General features: G+C 41.4%; 1 protein-coding gene across 1 annotated transcript in view; it reads left to right on the top strand.

Annotated features, from left to right (window-relative positions):
- Positions 1-4,789, top strand: part of OXNAD1 (oxidoreductase NAD binding domain containing 1) — a 31,486-nt gene extending 26,697 nt beyond the window's left edge. The window contains 4 exon segments of the mRNA XM_061586898.1: positions 2,682-2,921; positions 3,655-3,738; positions 3,740-3,764; positions 4,435-4,789. Coding sequence (XP_061442882.1) covers positions 2,682-2,921; positions 3,655-3,738; positions 3,740-3,764; positions 4,435-4,589 — 504 coding nt within the window. The 3' untranslated portion in view covers positions 4,590-4,789.
- The last annotated feature ends 15,581 nt before the right edge of the window (positions 4,790-20,370 follow it).

Below are 20,370 nucleotides of genomic sequence, written 5' to 3'. Positions count from 1 at the left end.
GTGGGAGCAAATTCCATAGTTCTTTTTAAAAAGAAATACATATACAGCCACAAGAGTGGCTGTATACTGTAGCTAGCATGGATTTTTTGCATTCTGCAATGTTAAATTGAAAAAAAAAAACCATGCCATTCTGATGCTTCCCATAAACTCATTTCAAAACAAAACCTTATAAAACATAGTCCTGAACTCAGAAACGCTTGCTTAACAACCCTCTAAATTTTCATGGCGATACACAAAACAGTCAGAGAGAATCAAGAGTTCAAAGTGTAAAAAGAGAGAGAAAAACCCAGACCCCTGTTGTACTTTTTTCTGTCAATGTTCTCATAATTTGTTGAAATTAATTTAAAATCAGCCATGTTCACAGAGTACCTGTAATCCTATTACTGACCTTGCCCTTCATCTTCTGCAGTTTAAAAGTTAAAAAAAATGCCTAGCTGATTTTTAATTAAGAAATTTAACATTAAAGTCAATGATAAGCATGGGCATGCTCAGTAAGAACCAGCTGTTAGTGTTCTAAAAGCCAGACTCACAGCTGCTTGACTTGACTAGGGGCCGCACCCATGCCAGACCTTTATTTCACTTTAGACAGTCATGACTTCCCCAAAAGAATCCTGGGAAGTGTAGTTTGTGAAGGGTCTGAGAGGAGACACCTATTCCCCTGACAGAGCTCCAGTGGCCAGAGTGGTTTAACGTCAGCCACTCCGATTGAAGCTCTGTGAGGTGAACAGGGCGTCTTCTAGCAACTCTCAGCACCTTTCACTAACTATACTTCCCAGGTTTCTTTGGGAGAAGCCATGACTGTCTAAAGTGAAATAAAGGTGTGGATGTGGCCAGGGACAGCTTTGGTTTAAGTTTGGGTGGGAGACATGGGCCTGCTGTAGAATAAACGCGGAGACACGTTACCAAATTCTTCCAAGGTACACAGGAAGTGGATTGGACTGTGAAAGACCAACCAAATTGTGTTTGCATTTTGACCAATTTGTAGGGCAGTACAATAGCTCAGAGAGGAGGTCAGGTCTCCTGCTTCCCTGGTGCATTCACTGTAGCTGCCCAATTTCTCTGCTTTTTAAGATTTGATAGAAATATCTATTGGCTATAGGTATGTTTTTTTTCTATTAGTGAATATATACTAGATACTGTAAAATGGCTATTCTAATTCTGTTTAAAATGATGGAATTCATTATACACAAGGCCTGAATCAAAGAGCAGATTATTCAGGTAGTTGGGCTCCTATCTTAAGAGAGATACACCGGAGAAATAGAAGGATAGATAATGGTACAAACTTATAGAACTTGTATAAACTGATGAAAGATGAAAGTATCAATTCAATACATTTTTGTTATATATTTGTGTTATAGGTACTATTGTAATCATGTTGATGTGCATGTGAATATGACACTGTATAAATTGCAAATAAATAAATACAAGATGAGGAAGAAGGCTTTGTAGCAGAGTACTGTTCATTTTTTCTAGTTGGGAACAAGTAGCACTTTCCTGTGTGCAAGTAGAATATGCTTTGCCTCAAGGATTTCCACTGCTGATGTTTATGGGGGAGAGGGAGGAATCTTGGATCTTAATTGTGTGCAGTGTTCCACCCATTCAACGGGGCTTTACTTTTTTCCTGCATGAAGCCTCTATCCTCCCTGAAAAAGCCAGGGGACCTTCTAGAATGGTTTCATTTACGGCAGTGGGGAAGACTTGCTGATAAAAGGGATGGTTGCCCAATTTCTGCCAAAGTGCTTTCCACTTGGGTTAGGGCCTGTTAGATCCCAGCCAGCTACTTTAGCCCAACTTTGCCCCTTTGAGCCCAACATGCCAAAACTGACATTTCTTTTGGCTTTCTCCCACTTTCAATAATTAAATAATGCTACTTTTTAAACTATACATTTGACAAAATTTTGGTCTTATATTCATCTCTCGCTTTTCAGAGAATATACATATTCTGAGCATCCTTTTTAAGAGTGTAGTTCACTAATTTCTTCTCCCGCTAGATCATTCTACATGGCGCTTACTTAAACAGGTGACCCAAGCTGAACTGAGCTGTATCAGTCCAGATTTTACTCTGCATAATTTGATTTCCCTGAAAAGGGTGTGTGCACTGTCTATCTCAAAAGCCCTCTGTCTCTGTGATTGGTAACACTCTTGGTTACCATGTAGCCATAACAGTTGTAAAAACTGATTTGTACGATTGTAAGATATACACTGAAATGAATGCAGGATTATTATGGGGTGTGGCTTTTTGGATCATGGACAACATTTCCTTTTCTTTTTAAACCCATTACCACTGCAGTATCATTTCTTCCCACTCTCTGACTTACCCCCTTGGAGGATTTGTCTAAAAATACAACTACTCAGTTCCTGGGAGTTTGGAATCCCCACTTGAGCTCCCAAGTTCTCTGAACATCACACTTCCTTTGTTTTAAGCCAATAGCATTGAATCAGCAAAAGAATGTAACCATATATTGTTATCACCAAACAACCAAATCTGCCAGATGACATTCTTAACTTAGGAGAATGTATATATTAGAGTAACAAAACTTTTTCTTCTCTGGTGAGTCATGTGGGACCCACGAGCGTGACATTTCAGGCAAGGCTTTGTCTTTAGCCTGTGGGTCTCCTGCATACAGTCCTGTCTAATTTACTTCCAAGCCCTTAATTTCTCTCTCTCTCTTTCCTCTTAGTGTACCCTTAACTCAGAGGTGGCTTTGCGAGTGGGAGGCAACTTCTTTGATCCTCAACCAGCTGACTCTCCTTCAAACCTAGTGCTCATTGCTGGTGAAGTAGGGATTAACCCTTTGTTTTCTATACTGCTTCATGTCGCAGACCTTCATACAATTCGAGAGAGAAAAGGAACTGGGTACAAAATGGGAACGACAAATCTCTTCTACTGTGCCAAAAATACTCGCGAGCTGTTATTTAGGGTAGGTTAAATGACACACACACACACACACGTATCAATCATTTGCTTTACCCTAGGAATAGTTTGCATTAGCTCTGAGCCATGAGAGACTGACTAAGAGCACATAAGCGATGTAGTTTTGCTGAGGTAGGTGGTCTCATTCTCTATTGCTTGCTCTCCTCCCTTAGTAAAAGTGACTGACTCTGCCACTTCCCATTCAACCTGGCCACATCTGCAGCTGGGGTATGAGGGCCAGCCAGGTCAGGCAAGTGTGGGCTGGAGCTGGTACAGCTGGTCTACCTGGCCTTCAGACCTTTGCTCCAGAGGCAGTGGAGAGGCTTCACAAAAATGGGGAGAAGCATTTGTTTCTCACTGTGCATGAGAAGCGATGTGCTCCTGCCAAGGTTTCCATTCTGTTTTTTCATTCCTGTTGCCAGGTCACACTCATGTGTTTCCTCTCTTTGCATCCCCAACTATACTAAGGAGGAGAAACATTCATGAGAGTGGAGCAAGAAATGGGTGACCATCTCCTGAAAGCATATTTGTAGGTTTAGGCTCCATTGTAGGAATTATCCCCTAGATCTGAAACAATGCTTGAGCTGTAGGAAAAGAGAAAGTAACATTATCCTTTGCTTAAAGAGAGTGTGCTATATTCTTACATGCTTCTTCAAATCTGTGGGGTTGGGACTATGCATAACATGCATCTGTTTTGATTTATTGCATTGTGGCTTGACCAATTATCATTCACATTCCAGAAACATATCCTTGGTTTGACAAATGCATTTCTAGGAAAAATCACATGCAGCTTCCATGTTACTCAGCAGAGTTCACCAGTCTGTGGAAAAACTTCAGCCTCATATTAAGGGTATGTACTTTGGGGATATGTGAGCACATTAAAAGTACTCATTGCACTAGGACTTTAGGGTTATGGAAACATATTGAATTTATTTATCTGGTTGCTTTTTCAAATACATAAGTATTAATCTTGAGACTTAATAAGAGGAGTCCCATGATGGGCTGTGCAAACCCATATGTATTTACTCAAAAGTAATTCCCATTATTGTCAGTAGAGCTTACACCAAGTTAATTGTACAGGAAACTGCAACCTAAGTGAGGACATCATACATAAAGCTGTAATAATCTTTCAGATATATTGCACAGTTTCTTTGTTGCAACTAGCATTCTTTATCACTAGTAGTTCTCGTTTACCATTTCCCCCCCTGCAACTATATTTTCCTTGGGCACTTTTCTAAAGGTAGCCATGATCTTGTTTTACCATCTGTTATGCCACGGCTGGACAGTTTGGATTTCTTCCTAGGATGCTATATGGGATGGGAGTAGATTACTGAAGCACTGTTAAGAAGAACAGACATTTGTCTTAAACAATAAATCTGATAGACTGCAGTGAATTTCTTGTAAACTGTCACACACAGCTGAAAGAGACCTGGCTGTTGAAACGGTAGTGACTTCTGCCTTTGAAGTATTATATAGTTTCATGATAATATTTCTTACATTTTTCTTGTGTTCTCTATTAGAAGGAAGAATATCTGCAGATGATCTAGAACAATGTATCTCCAAGGATACTTTGTGGTATATCTGTGGTCCACCTCCAATGATAGAATCTATATCCAAGCTGCTAGCAAACCTTGGTGTGGCTCAAGATAATATTTTGTTTGAACAGTGGTGGTAGTACATAGCAGTCCAGCAGAAATTAAAAATAAAGAAAATGGAATACACACACACATATAGATAAATACTGATGAATGTTAAGAGTTTACAGAAAACATACTTTTCCATTTGCCCCAATGAGACTTTTATGTATGGAATTATGTTAACTTATTCTAATTTTGGCCACTCAATTGTGAAAAAATAAACACAGTACACGTTATAATCAAGACTAACTTGTATGTGTCTGACTCAATTGTAACTTCCAAAAGTAAATAATATATTTCCTTAAGCATTTTCTGAACTTTTTATTATGTATATAACTCCTAACTACATGTGTCTGGGAGAAGGGACAGATATGGACTGAAATCTAAGGGAAATTCATGCACATGAAGAGAGAACTGCACACACAATGGAGTTTTGCTACCTGTTTTCACTACCACGTCTCTTACTACTGAAGACACAAGCCCACTATTTGCTTTTAAGGTGGCTTGTCTTTTCAGCAGTGGAAACTACTGCACTGAAATAAACAAAGCTCTAGTTGCACATCTCAACTATTGTTTAATATTACTGGTTCTATGACTTTACTGATGGAAGTTTATTAGAAACAGCACAGGGAGCAGTAGTGAAAATGCACTTGATGTACATTTCTATGTGCCAACAGTAAATGTAGGACAAACCTTGGGATCAATTGTACTCTGATCCTGGATTCTGTGCTACCATTCTTGTGTCAAGTTTCCAACGGTGAATCATCATGATAAATGTATGAGTAATAATTTCTGTGGGATTTACTTCCAGTTACTTCAAGACTGTCTTCTACTCCTAGGTAGGTAAACATAGGTTAGCATACTCAGCTTTCCATGAACGGCTTAGTTTGATTAATGTTTCCTTATGGCAATATATAAACTAGTTATATTAAACCAGGAGGAAAGTAGCTAATTTAAATGGTACGGTGTCACTACATATCCTTGGTAATTAGGAATTAATTATGTAAAATGCCTTGAGCCTACCAAAAGGTGTTAAATAAACTAATACTATGATTTGGTGGTATAATGTTTAAACATAAGCCTAATTACCCTGATGACTGTTCTTATTCCTCAATGTGGAATGCTATCTGTCAGTATACTCCTTTTCTATGTTACAAGGAATGGAAGGGAAGCGAGCTTCTGTTTATTGTTGTGTCCACTTGTTCAGCTTCGGTGGAAAAGGGAACTTTAAACAGGGTCAAGAAATTCTCGTCACTGCACTTTGATGGTCTCCTATAACCCTCATCAGGCATTCAGTTTGAACTTGTGAAAGGGGCCAGCAAGACTTGCCCTTTCATTGACACTGTGCATGCTAGGCACACTCCCCAGCCAACATGTTATCAGCATTGGTTTGAAGGGAAATACTTTACTCAGGTGTAACACTGGAAAAGAAACTCTGCTAAGTTGACTGGGGAGAATGCCTGGTATGCACCACATCAACGAGGGGTGGACTTATCCTGCCCATTCACACTTCTTCCATTCACACTGAATTCAATTCTGAATTCAGTTCTGGCCTTTTCAGAGGCTTTTGGGTGCCCACTATGGGATACTGGATTAGATGGACCTTTGGTCTTATTTATTTATTATTTGATTTATATCCCACCCTTCCTCCCAGTAGGAGCCCAGAGTGGCAAACAAAAGCACTAAAAACCCTATAAAACTTCATAAAAACAGACTTCAAAATATATTAAAACATGTTTAAAAACATTTTTTAAAACTTTAAAAACATTTTTTTAAAGGTTAAATAATTAACATCTATTTTTTAAAAAAGGAGGTTTAAAAACATATTAAAAAGCAATTCCAACACAGATGCAGACTGGAATAAGGTCTCAACTTAAAAGGCTTGTTGAAAGAGGAAGGTCTTCGGTAGGCGCCAGAAAGATAACAGAAATGGCACCTGCCTAATATTTAAGGAGAGGGAATTCCAAAGGGTAGGTGCCACTACACCAAAGGTCCATTTCCTATGTTGTGCAGAAGGGACCTCCTGATAAGATGGTATCTGCAGGAGGCCCTCACCTGCAGAGTGCAGTGATCGACTGGGTATATAAGGGATAAGATGGTCTTTCAGGTATCCTGGTCCCAAGCTGTGTAGGGCTTGAACTTAGTCTGGTAGCTAATAGGTAGCCAGTGCAATTCTTTCAGCAGCAGGGTGACATGTTGGCGATACCCTGCCCCAGTGAGTAGTCTCGCTGCTGCATTTCACCTTCCCTGAGAAGGGGGTACAATAGGACCCCGCTTTACAGCGCTTCCCTAATGAAGCCGTCTCAATTAGACGCAATTAGACTAAAGCCCCACTCACACGGCGCTTGTTCCGTTTTTACGGCGGTTTTCGGGCATCATGCGCCATTCTATTCAATGAGTTCCGCTTTCAAGCGGTTTTCGCTTTTCAGCGGGGGTCTAGAATGTAACCCGCCGTATGAATGGGGCCCTACTGTATTTGTGACCGGTCGGTAATTGTCATAAACCAATGGGTCCAGGGTGGGCTTTTTCAGGAGCGGTCAGATCACCGCCTCTTTCAGCAATGATGCATTGACCACACCCTGGATCCACTTGGTCAAACCCCCTTGGCAAGCTTTAATAAGCCAAGAAGGGCAAGGGTCAAGAGGACACATTGCTGGCCACATCATCACAAGCACCAGGCCCCATCAATGGAAACTTCCCAGGAAGTTGCAGTAGATTTTGCACTGGACACCTCACTGGGAACTATAGTAGATGTGGATGGGGCATCAAGATTGCCACAGAGGCAAGCAACTTTACCCTCAAAGTGCCTTGCAAACAATTCACAGTGGGCCTCCGAAGGATCTAAAACTCCATTTCCTGGAGTTGATGTCAACAGACCCCTGACGATATGGAAAAGCTCCACAGGACGGCTACTTGAGAATGTGATGGTGGCAGAGAAGTGGGCCTTCTTTTCTGCCGCACAGTAGGCACAGTTATGTTTTACTTGTGCTCGATCAGCCTCACAGCACATCTTTCGTCACTTGCGCTGTAGTCGTCATCCAGACTGTTTCATTGCCCTTAGCTCACTGGTGTACCAAGGTGCAAGCCGGGCTCCACAATACCAGAGGGGGTGCTTGGGGGCAACCATGCCAAGAGAGCTTTGCGCATAACCATGGACTGCGAAAAAGACAAATAATTGGGTGTTACAACAAATTAAACCAGAACTATCACTAGAAGCTAAAATGATGAAACTGAGGTTATCATACTTTGGACACATAATGAGAAGACATGATTCACTAGAAAAGACCATAATGCTGGGGAAAACAGAAGGGAATAGAAAAAGAGGAAGACCAAACAAGAGATGGATTGATTCCATAAAGGAAGCCACAGACCTGAACTTACACGATCTGAACAGGGTGGGTCATGACAGATACTACTGGAGGTCACTGATTCATAGGGTCACCATAAGTCGTAATCGATTTGAAGGCATATAACAACAACAGTAGAAGAACTTCTACCATTACTCCATTACACAAGGGACAACACAGGGAGTGTGTGTGTTTGTTCTGTTGAATGAGAATTGCTCTCCAAGGATGTAGTAGCAAAGTAGTGTGTATGTCTGTGGGAGTCTTCAGAAATCTAAAGCACAGATGGGCCCCTTTTTTAGCCCAAGGGCCATAGTCCATTCCAAATAAACTTCCTAGAGCCATATGCCCATATTGGGCAGGGCCAGAGACAAAAGTGGGCAGAGCAATGAATATTGCCCTGGGCTCCTGCTGGGAGGAAGGGCTGGATATAAATCAAATAACAAACAAACAAACAAATAAATATACATCTTGCCTTTGTACACACACCACTCTTATGCTCTATTCTGGCAAGCAAGAGGCATTATCTGGAAGCCGCCTTGAGTTCCAATTTGGAAAAAGGACAGGGTATAAATAAAGATGATGATGATGATAATTATCAGCATTCAAGGATACGTGCCAGCCAGGGAAAAACACTTGAGGAGAGTGTGAAGCAGGCCTGGTGAGGGGTGCATCCTGGGGTCCAACCAGAGAGGCCTGGAGGGCCACATTCGGCCCCTGGTTCCCCAGCCCTGATCTAAAGTAAGGCACAAATAGGAGTGGACCTTTCATGGAAAATGAATGAGGTGTATGAAGCAGGAAATATTGCGTGTTTGTGTGTGTGTGTGTATGCAATTCTTATTATTCTTAATTTTTGTGTTGCCCTTCCTCCCAAAAGGGGCCCAGAGAGGGGAGAATGGTATTGGGGGGGGGATAGTGTATCCAAGCTTCACTGGAATTGCAGGGGCAACTGCACTTAATCCTTTTCATTTAGGGAGGTAATGATGCTCTGATGTACAAAGTGAGGTTGCTTAGTGACAAGGGACAGCTGCTGTGCAAATGCACCCTTCTTCACAGGCCTCATAGCTGTTGTTGAAAACAGATCCTGGAGGTGGCCCAGTTCAGCGGATGTCTTGATCCCAACCTTATTCTGGCAAATATATACTGCAGTATATTTGGAAATCCTATGCATAATTTTCTATGCATGAAGGCCAGAACACAAAAACCCTGTTACAGTACTATACACCATACTCTGAGAACCGGATTGTTCAAGTCAACATTTCCAAAAAGACAATCATGCATCCTTTTTTTTAATGTATGTACCTTATAGAAGAATAGCAAAGCAATCAAAAGAAAATATATTGATGAGCATGGAGATAAATTTGTCTTGGGTTGGAGGTCTATTGCTATTGGAGGTCACTGATTCATAGGGTCGCCATATGTCGTAATGTACTTGAAGGCACATAACAACAACAAGCACTTTTGAATCTAAATATAACATTGCAATCCATGAATGATGGAATTCTGAAATAAATTTTCATAGTTCCCCTGCCTTTTTTACTTACATTGTAACATTCCTGAGCCATGGCAGACTTAAATAGCAGTACTTGCTTTCTGCTGCTAGGTTAGGAGTGAGAAATTATTGCAACAGCATTAACTCATGTCGTACCCCTGTTTGAAAGGGACCAGGGAGGAAATTGCTTTGCTCAGTCCAGAGCATGCAGGGGGTAATGTTCTTGTCAACTTGCATAAATATTGAGGCTGCCTTTTTCTTTGAAATGCCAATTCCAATCTTTTTAAATTTTCTGAGCTGGAGGGAATTCATCTTCCTGAAAAAGGAGATTATCGATGATAGTAACAGTGTCAGGGCCTAAAGTGGAACTATTAACCAATGTTCTATAGCAGTCTTTTAATACAACTCTTTTACTATGATTCAAAACTGTTGAAATGAAAGTAGAGAATGATGAATAGCCCTTTTAGGTTACAGTAGAATAATCATGAACCAGTGGGTTTGCTTTCTTCCAAAATGTCAGCAAATACACATCTAGAATTCTGGCCCGCTTGCATTGGCTGCCTGTATGTTTCCGAGCTCAATTCAAGGTGCTGGTTTTGACCTATAAAGCCTTACATGGCTTGGGACCACAATACCTGATGGAACGCCTCTCCCGATACGAACCCACCCGTACAGTACGGTCAAGATCAAAGGCCCTCCTCTGGGTGCCAGCTCGGAGGGTGGCAACAAGGGAGAGGGCCTTCTCAGTGGTGGCCCCCGAATTATGGATTGATGTTTGCGACGAGGTGCTCCTGGCGCCAACACTGTTATCTTTTCGGTGCCAGGTCAAGACTTTCCTCTTCTCCCAGGCATTTTAGCATGTGTTTTAAATTGTTTTTATATTGTTTTAAGTTTTAAAATTGTGTTTTAATTTGTTTTTAAAATGTGTGTTTTGGATTGTATATTTGTTTTAATGTTTTTGATTGCTGTAAACTGCCCAGAGACCTTCGGCTATGGGGCTGTATACAAGTGCAATAAATAAACAAACAAACAAACAAACAAACACCCCAGGCTTTTTACTGCTGATTTCTACCCTCCCCCATCATTTCTCTACTTTTGTCAGTCTTGTCCTGACTGACTGCTACAGGGATAAGGGCATGTCTCTTTAATTGTGGGCTGTCACATACACCTGAAAATGAAAATGGACTGCCTTCAAGTCGATCCTGACTTATGACGACCCTATGAATAGGGTTTTCATGATAAGCGGTATTCAGAGGGGGGTTACCATTGCCTTCCTCTGATGCTAGTCATCCCCAGCTGGCTAGGGCCTGTTCAGCTTGCCACAGCTGCACAAGCCAGCCCCTTCCTTGTCCGCAACTGCCAGCTGGGGGGCAACTGGGCTCCTTGGGACTATGCAGCTCACTGTGGGGGTGATCTTTAGCTGGCCCTTGACACCCAGGAGACATGAGCAGGGATTTGAACTCACACACTCTGGACTCCCAGCCAGGGTCTCCTCCCCAGTGTGCTATACCAGCTGTTTTTCACATACACCTAGGATTCTGTAAAATGTTTTGGCAAGCTGACCATCCCTCTAAGAACAGGCCCAAGATTCAAAGCCTATTAATTATAAAAAGGATGTCTTTCAAGCCTGCTATAGGAAGTATAACTTTAATAAGACAAGCACTTCAAACAATGTGTTAAAAACTCTGTTTAACCTGTAATATTTTATCTGAAGACAGAAAAGCTAGATCCCATGCAATTGCAGTGCTGCATTGTATTCTCCAGGTACCTCACTAATTAGTTATTTTGCATTGATGCTTTACTTATGAATCTTTAGGGATTAATTATGTCTCTTAATGACCTAATAGTGTAACCATTTCCTCCCTAAACAACTGCAGAGTAATTTATAATTCATTTGATGTGAAACTCCCTTAACTGAAGAGGATACAAGATTATTCATGTAGACTAGTATCATGACTATTTATCCTACAAGTATTCATGCAGACTAGTATCATGACTGTTTATCCTACAAGAGAAACTGATGCAAATGAAAGCATATAGTTGTAGGGAAACCAGTCATCCTGCGTTTGCTTGAACTGCGGCATACCAAACAGGAGTTTCATTTGCTTAAAAAGAAAATTCATAGATAGTTCAAAAACAATTATATTTCATTTTGATGGCAAACAATGACTTAAAAATGGAGAAGGTGCACCACAATTGTAGATAAGGTCTTTTTCATTAGCACCCTTCATTGAACCACCAAACTGCATTTTAAGCTCCTGAAAACTAGTTTGGGTTGTTTAGCATAAAGGAAGCAGCCAATGGTGCTGTATGCTTGTATACACTCTCATTCCCCTCTTTAAAAGTTTTCTTGTGAACAAAGTAACTTCACACTACTTTTTCAGCTGGTGAAGAGCAGGGAAGGGACCCCTCTGCCAGAAGGAACAGGCACAGATAGTGCATACCTGTCCCAATAGCAGGCAGTGGGGCTTGCAAGAATTCCTTAACTTTTCTCCCAGATATTCTTTTTCTTTAGCTTGGAATACAGAATCCACATGCATGTTTTGAAATTGCTTGTTAAAACTGTGTTTTTTAAAATTTGTGTATTTGTTTTTAATGTTTTTAATTGTTGTAAACTGCCCAGAGAGCTTCGGCGATGGGGCGGTATATAAATGCAACAAATAAACAAACAAATAAATTAATTCCATAAGCACGATCAGATAATTATTTTAGGAGATAAGGAATCCATTGCTCAGTGGGAGAGAACACTGAAGACGTTAAAGATTCAAACCCCAGCTAGGATGAAGAGGAGATCACCCTCCCTGAGCTCTCCTTATAGCTAGATTCACTAACAGGCAAAAAAAAACACCCTTGTAGTTTAAGAATGTACCTATAGCCAACAGATATTTCCATCAAACTTTAAAAAGCAGGGAAACTGGGCAGCTATAATGAAGGCACCAGGGGAGCAGGAGACCTGACCTCCTAAGATATTGTACTCCCCTACAAATTTATAAAAATGCAAACACAATTTGGCTTGGTCTTTCACAATGTGACTACATCTCCAAAGATGGAGAATTACATTTTTTAATGTTTATTGGTGTTCTTGTTGTTGTTATGTGCTGTCAAGTCGATTACGACTTATGGCGACCCTATGAATCAGCGACCTCCAAGAGCATCTGTCATGAACCACCCTGTTCAGATCTTGTAAGTTCAGGTCTGTGGCTTCCTTTATGGAATCAATCCATCTCTTGTTTGGCCTTCCTCTTTTTCTACTCCCTGCTGTTTTTCCCAGCATTATTGTCTTTTCTAGTGAATCATGTCTTCTCATGATGTGTCCAAAGTATGATAACCTCAGTTTCATCATTTTAGCTTCTAGTGACAGTTCTGGTTTAATTTGTTCTAACACCCAATTATTTGCCTTTTTTGCAGTCCATGGTATGCGCAAAGCTCTCTTCCAGCACCACATTTCAAATGAATTTATCTTCCTCTTATCCGCCTTTTTCACTGTCCAACTTTCACATCCATACATAAAGACGGAATACCATGGTCTGAATGATCCTGACTCTGGTGTTCAGTGATACATCTTTGCATTTGAGGACCTTTTCTAGTTCTCTCACAGCTGCCCTACCCAGTCCTAGCCTTCTTCTGATTTCTTGACTATTGTCTCCATTTTGGTTAATGACTGTGCCGAGGTATTGATAGTCCTTGACAAGTTCAATGTCCTCATTGTCAACTTTAAAGTTACTTAAATCTTCTGTTGTCATTACTTTAGTCTTCTTGACTTTCACCTGTAGTCCTGCTTTTGTGCTTTCCTCTTTAACTTTCATCAGCATTTGTTTCAAATCATTACTGCTTTCTGCTAAGAGTATGGTATCATCTGCATATCTTAAATTATTCATGTTTCTCTCTCCAATTTTCACACCTCCTTCATCTTGGTCCAATCCCGCTTTCCGTATGATATGTTCTGCGTACAGATAAAACAAATAGGGTGATAAAATACACCCCTGTCTCACACCCTTTCCGATGGGGAACCAATCGGTTTCTCCATATTCTGTCCTTACAGTAGCCTCTTGTCCAGAGTATAGGTTGCGCATCAGGACAATCAGATGCTGTGGCATCCCCATTTCTTTAAAAGCATTCCATAGTTTTTCATGATCTACACAGTCAAAGGCTTTGCTGTAGTCTATAAAGCACAGGGTGATTTACTTCTGAAATTCCTTGCTCCGTTCCATTATCCAATGTATGTTTGCGATATGATCTCTGTTGCCTCTTCCCTTTCTAAATCCAGCTTGGACGTCTGGCATTTCTCGCTCCATATATGGTAAGAGCCTTTGTTGTAGAATCTTGAGCATTACTTTACTTGCATGGGATATTAAGGCAATAGTTCGGTAATTACTGCATTCTCTGGGATCCCCTTTCTTTGGAAGTGGGATATATATTGAACGCTTCCAGTCTGTGGGCCATAGTTTAGTTTTCCATATTGCTTGACAAATTTTTGTCAAAATTTGGACTGATTCAGTCTCAGTAGCTTGTAGCAACTCTATTGGTATGCCGTCTATTCCTGGTGATTTGTTCCTTCCAAGTATTTTAACAGCAGCTTTCACCTCACATTCTTAAATTTCTGGTTCTCCATCATATGGTTCCTCCATGAATGAATCTGTCATCCTGGCATCTCTTTTACAGAGTTCTTCAGTGTATTGCTTCCATCTTCCTTTTATTTCATCTCGGTCAGTCAGTGTGTTCCCCTGTTGATTATTCAAATCCCTACTCATGGTTTAAATTTCCCTTTCATTTCTCGAATCTTTTGGAATAGGGCTCTTGTTCTTCACACTTTGTTGTCCTTTTCTATTTCTATACAATAACTATTGTAATAGTTTTCTTTTTCCCTACGTACTAGTCATTGTATAGTTGCATTTAGGGTTCTGACTGTGTTTCTGTCTCCTTTTGCTTTTGCTTTCCTTCTCTAACCATTTTAAGAGTTTCTTCAGTCATCCATTGAGGTCTTTCTCTCTTTTTAACTAGAGGTATTGTCTTTTTGCATTCTTCCCTGATAACGTCTCTGACTTCAGTCCATAGTTCTTCTGGTTCTATGTCAACTAAGTTTAAAGCCTCAAACCTGTTCCTTATTTGACCTTTATATTCTTCTGGGGTGTTATTTAAATTGTATTTTGGCATTATGAGTGTTTTGTTGTTCTGCTTTAGCTTTACTCTGATTTTCGATACGATCAGTTCATGATCTGTACTGCAGTTTGCTCCTGGTCTTGTCTTTGCAGAAAGTATGGAACTTTTCCATCTTCTGTTTCCAATTATATAATCAATTTGATTCCTACATTGACCATCTGGTGATGTCCACATATACAGTCATCTTTTCGGTTGCTCAAAAAATGTGTTGGCAAGAAACATATCATTGGCTTCACAGAATTCAGTAAGTCTTTCTCCTGCTTCATTTCTGTCTCCTAAGCCCCATTTCCCCACAATTCCTAGTTCTTCTCTACTTTTGCATTCCAGTCCCCCATGATTATCATCATATCTTGTTTTGGTTTCCTCCTGTACTTCTGCGTAAAATCTCTCCAATTCTTCTTCTTCTGCGTTTGATGTTTGATAAATGGATTATCTGGATCCATTTCAATCGGGCTTCAGGCCTGGACATGGGACTGAAACAGCCTTGGTTGCCTTGGTAGATGATATGAGGAGGGCGTGGGATAGGGGCGAATGCACCTTCCTTGTCCTCCTTGATCTCTCAGCGGCTTTCGATACCGTTGACCACGTTATCCTCCTGGACCGCCTGAAGAGGTTAGGCATGGGGGGCACTGTATTGCAGTGGTTCCATTCCTTCCTCTCTGGTAGGTACCAAAGAGTGGCATTGGAGGATGAGGTTTCGGATCCTTGGCCTCTCACTTGTGGGGTGCCACAGGGTTCCATCCTCTCCCCGATGCTGTTCAACATCTATATAAAGCCGCTGGGGGCAATCATCAGGAGATTTGGGCTGCAATGTCATCAGTATGCGGATGACACACAGCTCTCTCTCATTTAAATCTTCACCGAGGTTGGCTGTAGAAACCCTGTCCAAGTGCCTGGAGGCGGTGAGTGGCTGGATGGGAAGGAATAAGCTGAAGCTGAACCCTGACAAAACCGAGGTACTGTTTGTGGAAGACAAGGGAAGGCTGGGGGATGTGGACCTGGTGCTCAATGGGGTACGATTGCCCCTGAAAGACCAGGTCCGCAGTCTGGGGGTCATTCTTGACTCCCAGCTGACCATGGAGGCTCAAGTCTTGGCTGTGAGCCAGGCGGCGCTGTATCAACTCCATCTGATACGGAGGCTGCACCCCTACCTTCCCAACCATCTGCTCCCACCAGTAGTACATGCCCTGGTCACCTCTCGCCTAGACTACTGTAATGCGCTCTACGTGGGCTTACCCTTGAAAACGGTCTGGAAACTGCAACTGGTACAGAATGCAGCGGCTCATCTGATTAAAGGCAGCCGCCGGCAAGATCACATCACTCCAGTGCTGAAGGAGTTGCACTGGCTACTGGTTGTTTACCGGGCCCAATTCAAGGTGTTGGTTTTGACCTTTAAAACCCTATATGGTTTTAGCCCATTCTATCTGAAGGAGCGCCTCCAGCATCGTCAGGGATGCCGCTCAACAAGATCAGCCTCAGAAGACCTTCTCTCGATCCCACCGGTTAAAAGAGCTAGACTGGTGAGGACTAGAGAGAGGGCTTTTTCAGTAGTGGCCCCCACCCTATGGAACTCTCTCCCAAATGATCTCCCGCCATGCCCCTTCTATGATAAGCTTCCGCCGGGCCTTGAAGACCTGGCTCTTCAGGCAGGCTTTTGGGGTGGGTTAGGTTTTTTACTGTTACGGTTTTAAATTTTAATGTTTGAATGTATTGTTTTATCTTGTATGTCGCCCAGAGTAGCTGGACAACCAGCCAGATGGGCGACTAATAAATTTAATAAATAAATAAAATTTAATAAATAAATGTTGGAGCGTAGACTTGGATGATGGTTATGTTAATACGTTTCCCGTTTAATCTCATTGATATCACTCGCTCAGACCTTGTATTGTAGCTCCTAATTGCTTTTGCTACATCGCTTCTCACTATTAAAGCAACCCCGTTTCTTCTTGATTTCTCATTTCCTGCATAAAATATTTGGTAGTTGCCTGATTGAAAATGTCCCATTCCTGTCCATTTTAATTCACTCACGCCAAGTATTGTAATGCTGATATGCTCCATTTCTTGCTTGACAATTTCTAACTTCCCCTGGTTCATACTTCTCATATTCCATGTTCCTATTGTGTGCATCGTACAACTCCGGACTCTCCTTTCGAATCTGTGCGCATCAGCCTCTGGGCTTCCTTTTGGCTTTGACCCAGCTGCGTCATTAGTCACAGCGCTACTCATACTTGTCCTTTGTTCTTCCCCAGTAGCTCTGTGAGTGCCTTCTGAACTGGGGGTCTCATCTTCCAGCACTATCTCGTGTTGCATTTTGGATCCTCTGTTCATAGGGTTTTTGTGGTAAGAGGTATTCAGAGGTGGTTTACCATTGCCTTCCTCCGAGTTTGGATGCATCTTAGTCTGGTGTCTCGGCTTTGACCATTCCGCCATGGGTGCCCCTGCTAGGAGTCTAGCCTCTTGGCCTAGACTCCTGACGGCACTGCTCTCAGCTTCTTCAGCCCTCTCAAACCCCCTCACCATGTTAAGGTGTGCATCCTACTTTGCTTCTTTCCTGCATCACTACCGTTTCTACAGAGAATCTAACATAGAAAATTATATTTCTCTCATTATTCATCCTAGAAATGTGTCACATTTTTTTAAATTCCAAAGCCTTTTTATTGGTCAATGTCATATGATGGTAAAGACAGCCTTTTGTGTTTCAAACTGGAGATTGTGTTCCATTTCTATTTGCAAAGTGTTGCTGTACACATATTCACAGAAACAGAAGCAAAAGAAAATAATTTACTATAGGAAACTTCACTAAAATTCAAAGTAAATCAAACATATTTAAATCAACTATATCAACTGTCTTAATATTGTTACTTCCTCCCTCCTAAAACAAGATCAGCACAGGACATGTCTTGTTTTGGTTATTTGGGCTGATTGCAGGTGTTGCCACCACTCACCATATGCTCAGAGGCGCATGTTACCAAATTCTTCCAAGCTACATACAAAGTAGATTGGACTGTGAAAGACCAACCCAAATTGGGTTTGCATTTTGACAAATTTGTAGGACAGTACAATATCTCAGAGAGGAGGTCAGGTCTCCTCCTCCCCTGGTGCATTCACTATAGCTGCCCAATTTCCCTGCTTTTTAAAGTTTCATAGAAATATCTGTGGGCCATAGGTAAGTTCTTAACTCACAAAGGGTTTTTTTGCCTATTAAATTCTCTGCTTTTTAAATCCAGGAGGTAAGAAATGGGATCCTGTGCAAGTTTGCTGAGAATGGATTGATCATTTGCATGCTTATTGTGCTCAATGGAATTTATTATCTTGCTTAGGATAGGTAAAACTGACCACGGGAGGGGAAGGGGAGGGGGAAGAAGGGCAGAGGGGAGATGGGGATGGGAAGACGCAGGAGGGGGTGGGAAGGAAGAGGGCAGGTTTGATCATTTGGATGTTTATTGAGTTCAGTGGGATTTACTCCCGTGCAATCATGCTTAGGATAGGTAAAACTGACCACGGGGGAGGAGAAGAGGTAGGGAGAGAGGGCTGTAGTAGGCAGGGGAAGAGAAAGAAGAGAGGAAGTTGGGGAGGGGAAGGTGAGAGGGTGAAAGAGAGGGGGAAGGAGAGGGGAGAGGGAGGAGGGGAAAGGCAGGTCTGATAATTTGCATGCTTATTGAGTTCAGTGGGATTTACTCCCATGCAATCATGCTTAGGATAGGTAAAACTGACCATGGGGGAGGAGATACAGGAGGGAAGAAGGGAGACGGTAGAAGAAGGAGGGGATAGGTGGGAGAAGGAAGGTTTGATCATTTGCATGCTTTTTTAATTCAATGGGATTTACTCCTGTACAATAATGCTTAGGATAGGTGAAACTGACCTGGAGGGGTAAGGAAAGAAGGGGAGTAAGGGTAGGGGTTAGGGAGGGGGGAGGATATCCACTAAATCGCACTTAGTACCAGTTTTTGACTGAATCCAACAGTCCACTGTCTTTTCAGACCGGCACTGATTTCTTGCAGTAAGCCATGGCTGTAATCAGCATTTTCTTGATCCCCCCATTTTATGTAATTACCTTTGTAATTACAATCACTATTATCCATTAATTTTAATGGATTTACATAAGCATTTATGTTAAAAATATGTAATCTTTTTCACCACCAAAAAAAACCAAACAGCTGATCGAATTGTCAAATGCAAAAGCAAGCAGGAACAAAAAAAAGGCAGATCGGGATTGAACAATGGATTATCAGAATACAAGTAGATCAGAACTAGGCAGTGAACCCCATCCCTAGTAGGGGTGGGGGGAGAGGGAGGGGGAAGGGAGGTGATTGGGTAGGTGGGCACTGGGCAAAGGGAAAGCTCCTTTCTTTTCCAAAAGAAAAACATTGTGAACAATATATTGTTTTTTCAGCATTTTCCCCAAGTTGTTATTCTACAGCAGGCACATGTAGTCTCCCACCCAAATTTAAACCGAAGCTATCCCTGGCCACATCCACACCAAACCTTTATTTCACTTTAGGCTATCATGGCTTCCCCCAAAGAATCCTGGGAAGTGTAGCTTGTGAAGGGTGCTGAGAGTCGCTAGGAGACATCCTATTCCCCTCACAGAGCTACAATCCCCAGAAGAGCGGCTGACTGTTAAACCACTCTGGCCACTGGAACTCTGTCAGGGGAATAGGAGTTAACAACTCTCAGCACCCTTCACAAACTACACTTCTTTGGGGAAAGCCATTGCTGTTTAAAATGAAATAAAGGTCTGGCATGGGTGTGGCCACCTGATTAGCCAGGCCAAACAGTTGTGAGTCTGGCTTTTAGAACATTGACGGTTCTTACTGAGCATGCCTGATGCTATCCTAGATTTCAATGTTAAATTTCTTAAATTAATTAAAAATCAGAAGATGAAGGTTAGGGTATGGGGCAAGATCAGTAATAGGATTACAGTACTCTGTGAACAGGGCTCATTTTTAATTAATTTCAACAAATTATGAGACCACAGACAGAAAAAGTCCAGCAGGGGTCTGGATATTTTTCTCTCGTTTTAGACTTTGAACTCTCAATTTTCTCTGAGTGTTTTGTGTATCACCATGAAACCTTAAAAAGTTATTAAGCAAGCATTTCTGAATTCAGGACTATACGTTTTGTAAGGTTTTGTTTTGAAATGAGATTATGGGAAGCAGCAGAATGGCATGGGGGATATTTTCAATTTAACATTGCAGAATGAGAAAAATCCATGCTGGCTATAGTATACAGCCACTTTTGTGGCTGTATAATATTGCGTTGTTTGAAGCTCTTTATATAGTAAGATAATAAGATAGTAAGGCCAGTTCTGATTCAAGGTAGGTCTATTTTATTTGGATCAAGAAATTACAAGGGAAACTTCTCCTTGATGCTGTTGCTGTGGTGGTCAAATAAGAAATGAGCAGGAAGGAAGCGGTTCTGCTCCTTAAGGTATGTGCACTGGAGTCAAGGGGACACACCCTGCTGCCAAAATCTGTAGGCTAACACTCTGGTAAGTTCCAAACAAGGCTCTGTGCAATACAGAGATCAAGAAAAACAATTAACTACTGCAGGAATCAAAATATTAACTGATTTTAAATATATCTTAAGTCTATTTGTGGTGTTACAGGTGGATGTTTCTGCTGATTATGACACAGGCTCTTTAGAAAATGTAGACACAAAATTAACTGTATTTAAGTAGCAATTAAATTAAAACTTAGGGTATGGATATCTCATGGTTGCTTCAGGACAAAATACCCTTCTGTAGCATTCCAAGATTAATTAAAGTTATTTACAACTCTGTTTTTCTAATATTCAGCTAAGTTGCCAAAGTAAACCATCAGT

Source organism: Rhineura floridana, chromosome 10 (genome assembly GCF_030035675.1).
Source record: "Rhineura floridana isolate rRhiFlo1 chromosome 10, rRhiFlo1.hap2, whole genome shotgun sequence".
NCBI classification, from domain to species: domain Eukaryota; kingdom Metazoa; phylum Chordata; class Lepidosauria; order Squamata; family Rhineuridae; genus Rhineura; species Rhineura floridana.
Note: the sequence above shows the minus strand (reverse complement) of the source record. Positions and strands in the feature narration are given on the sequence as shown.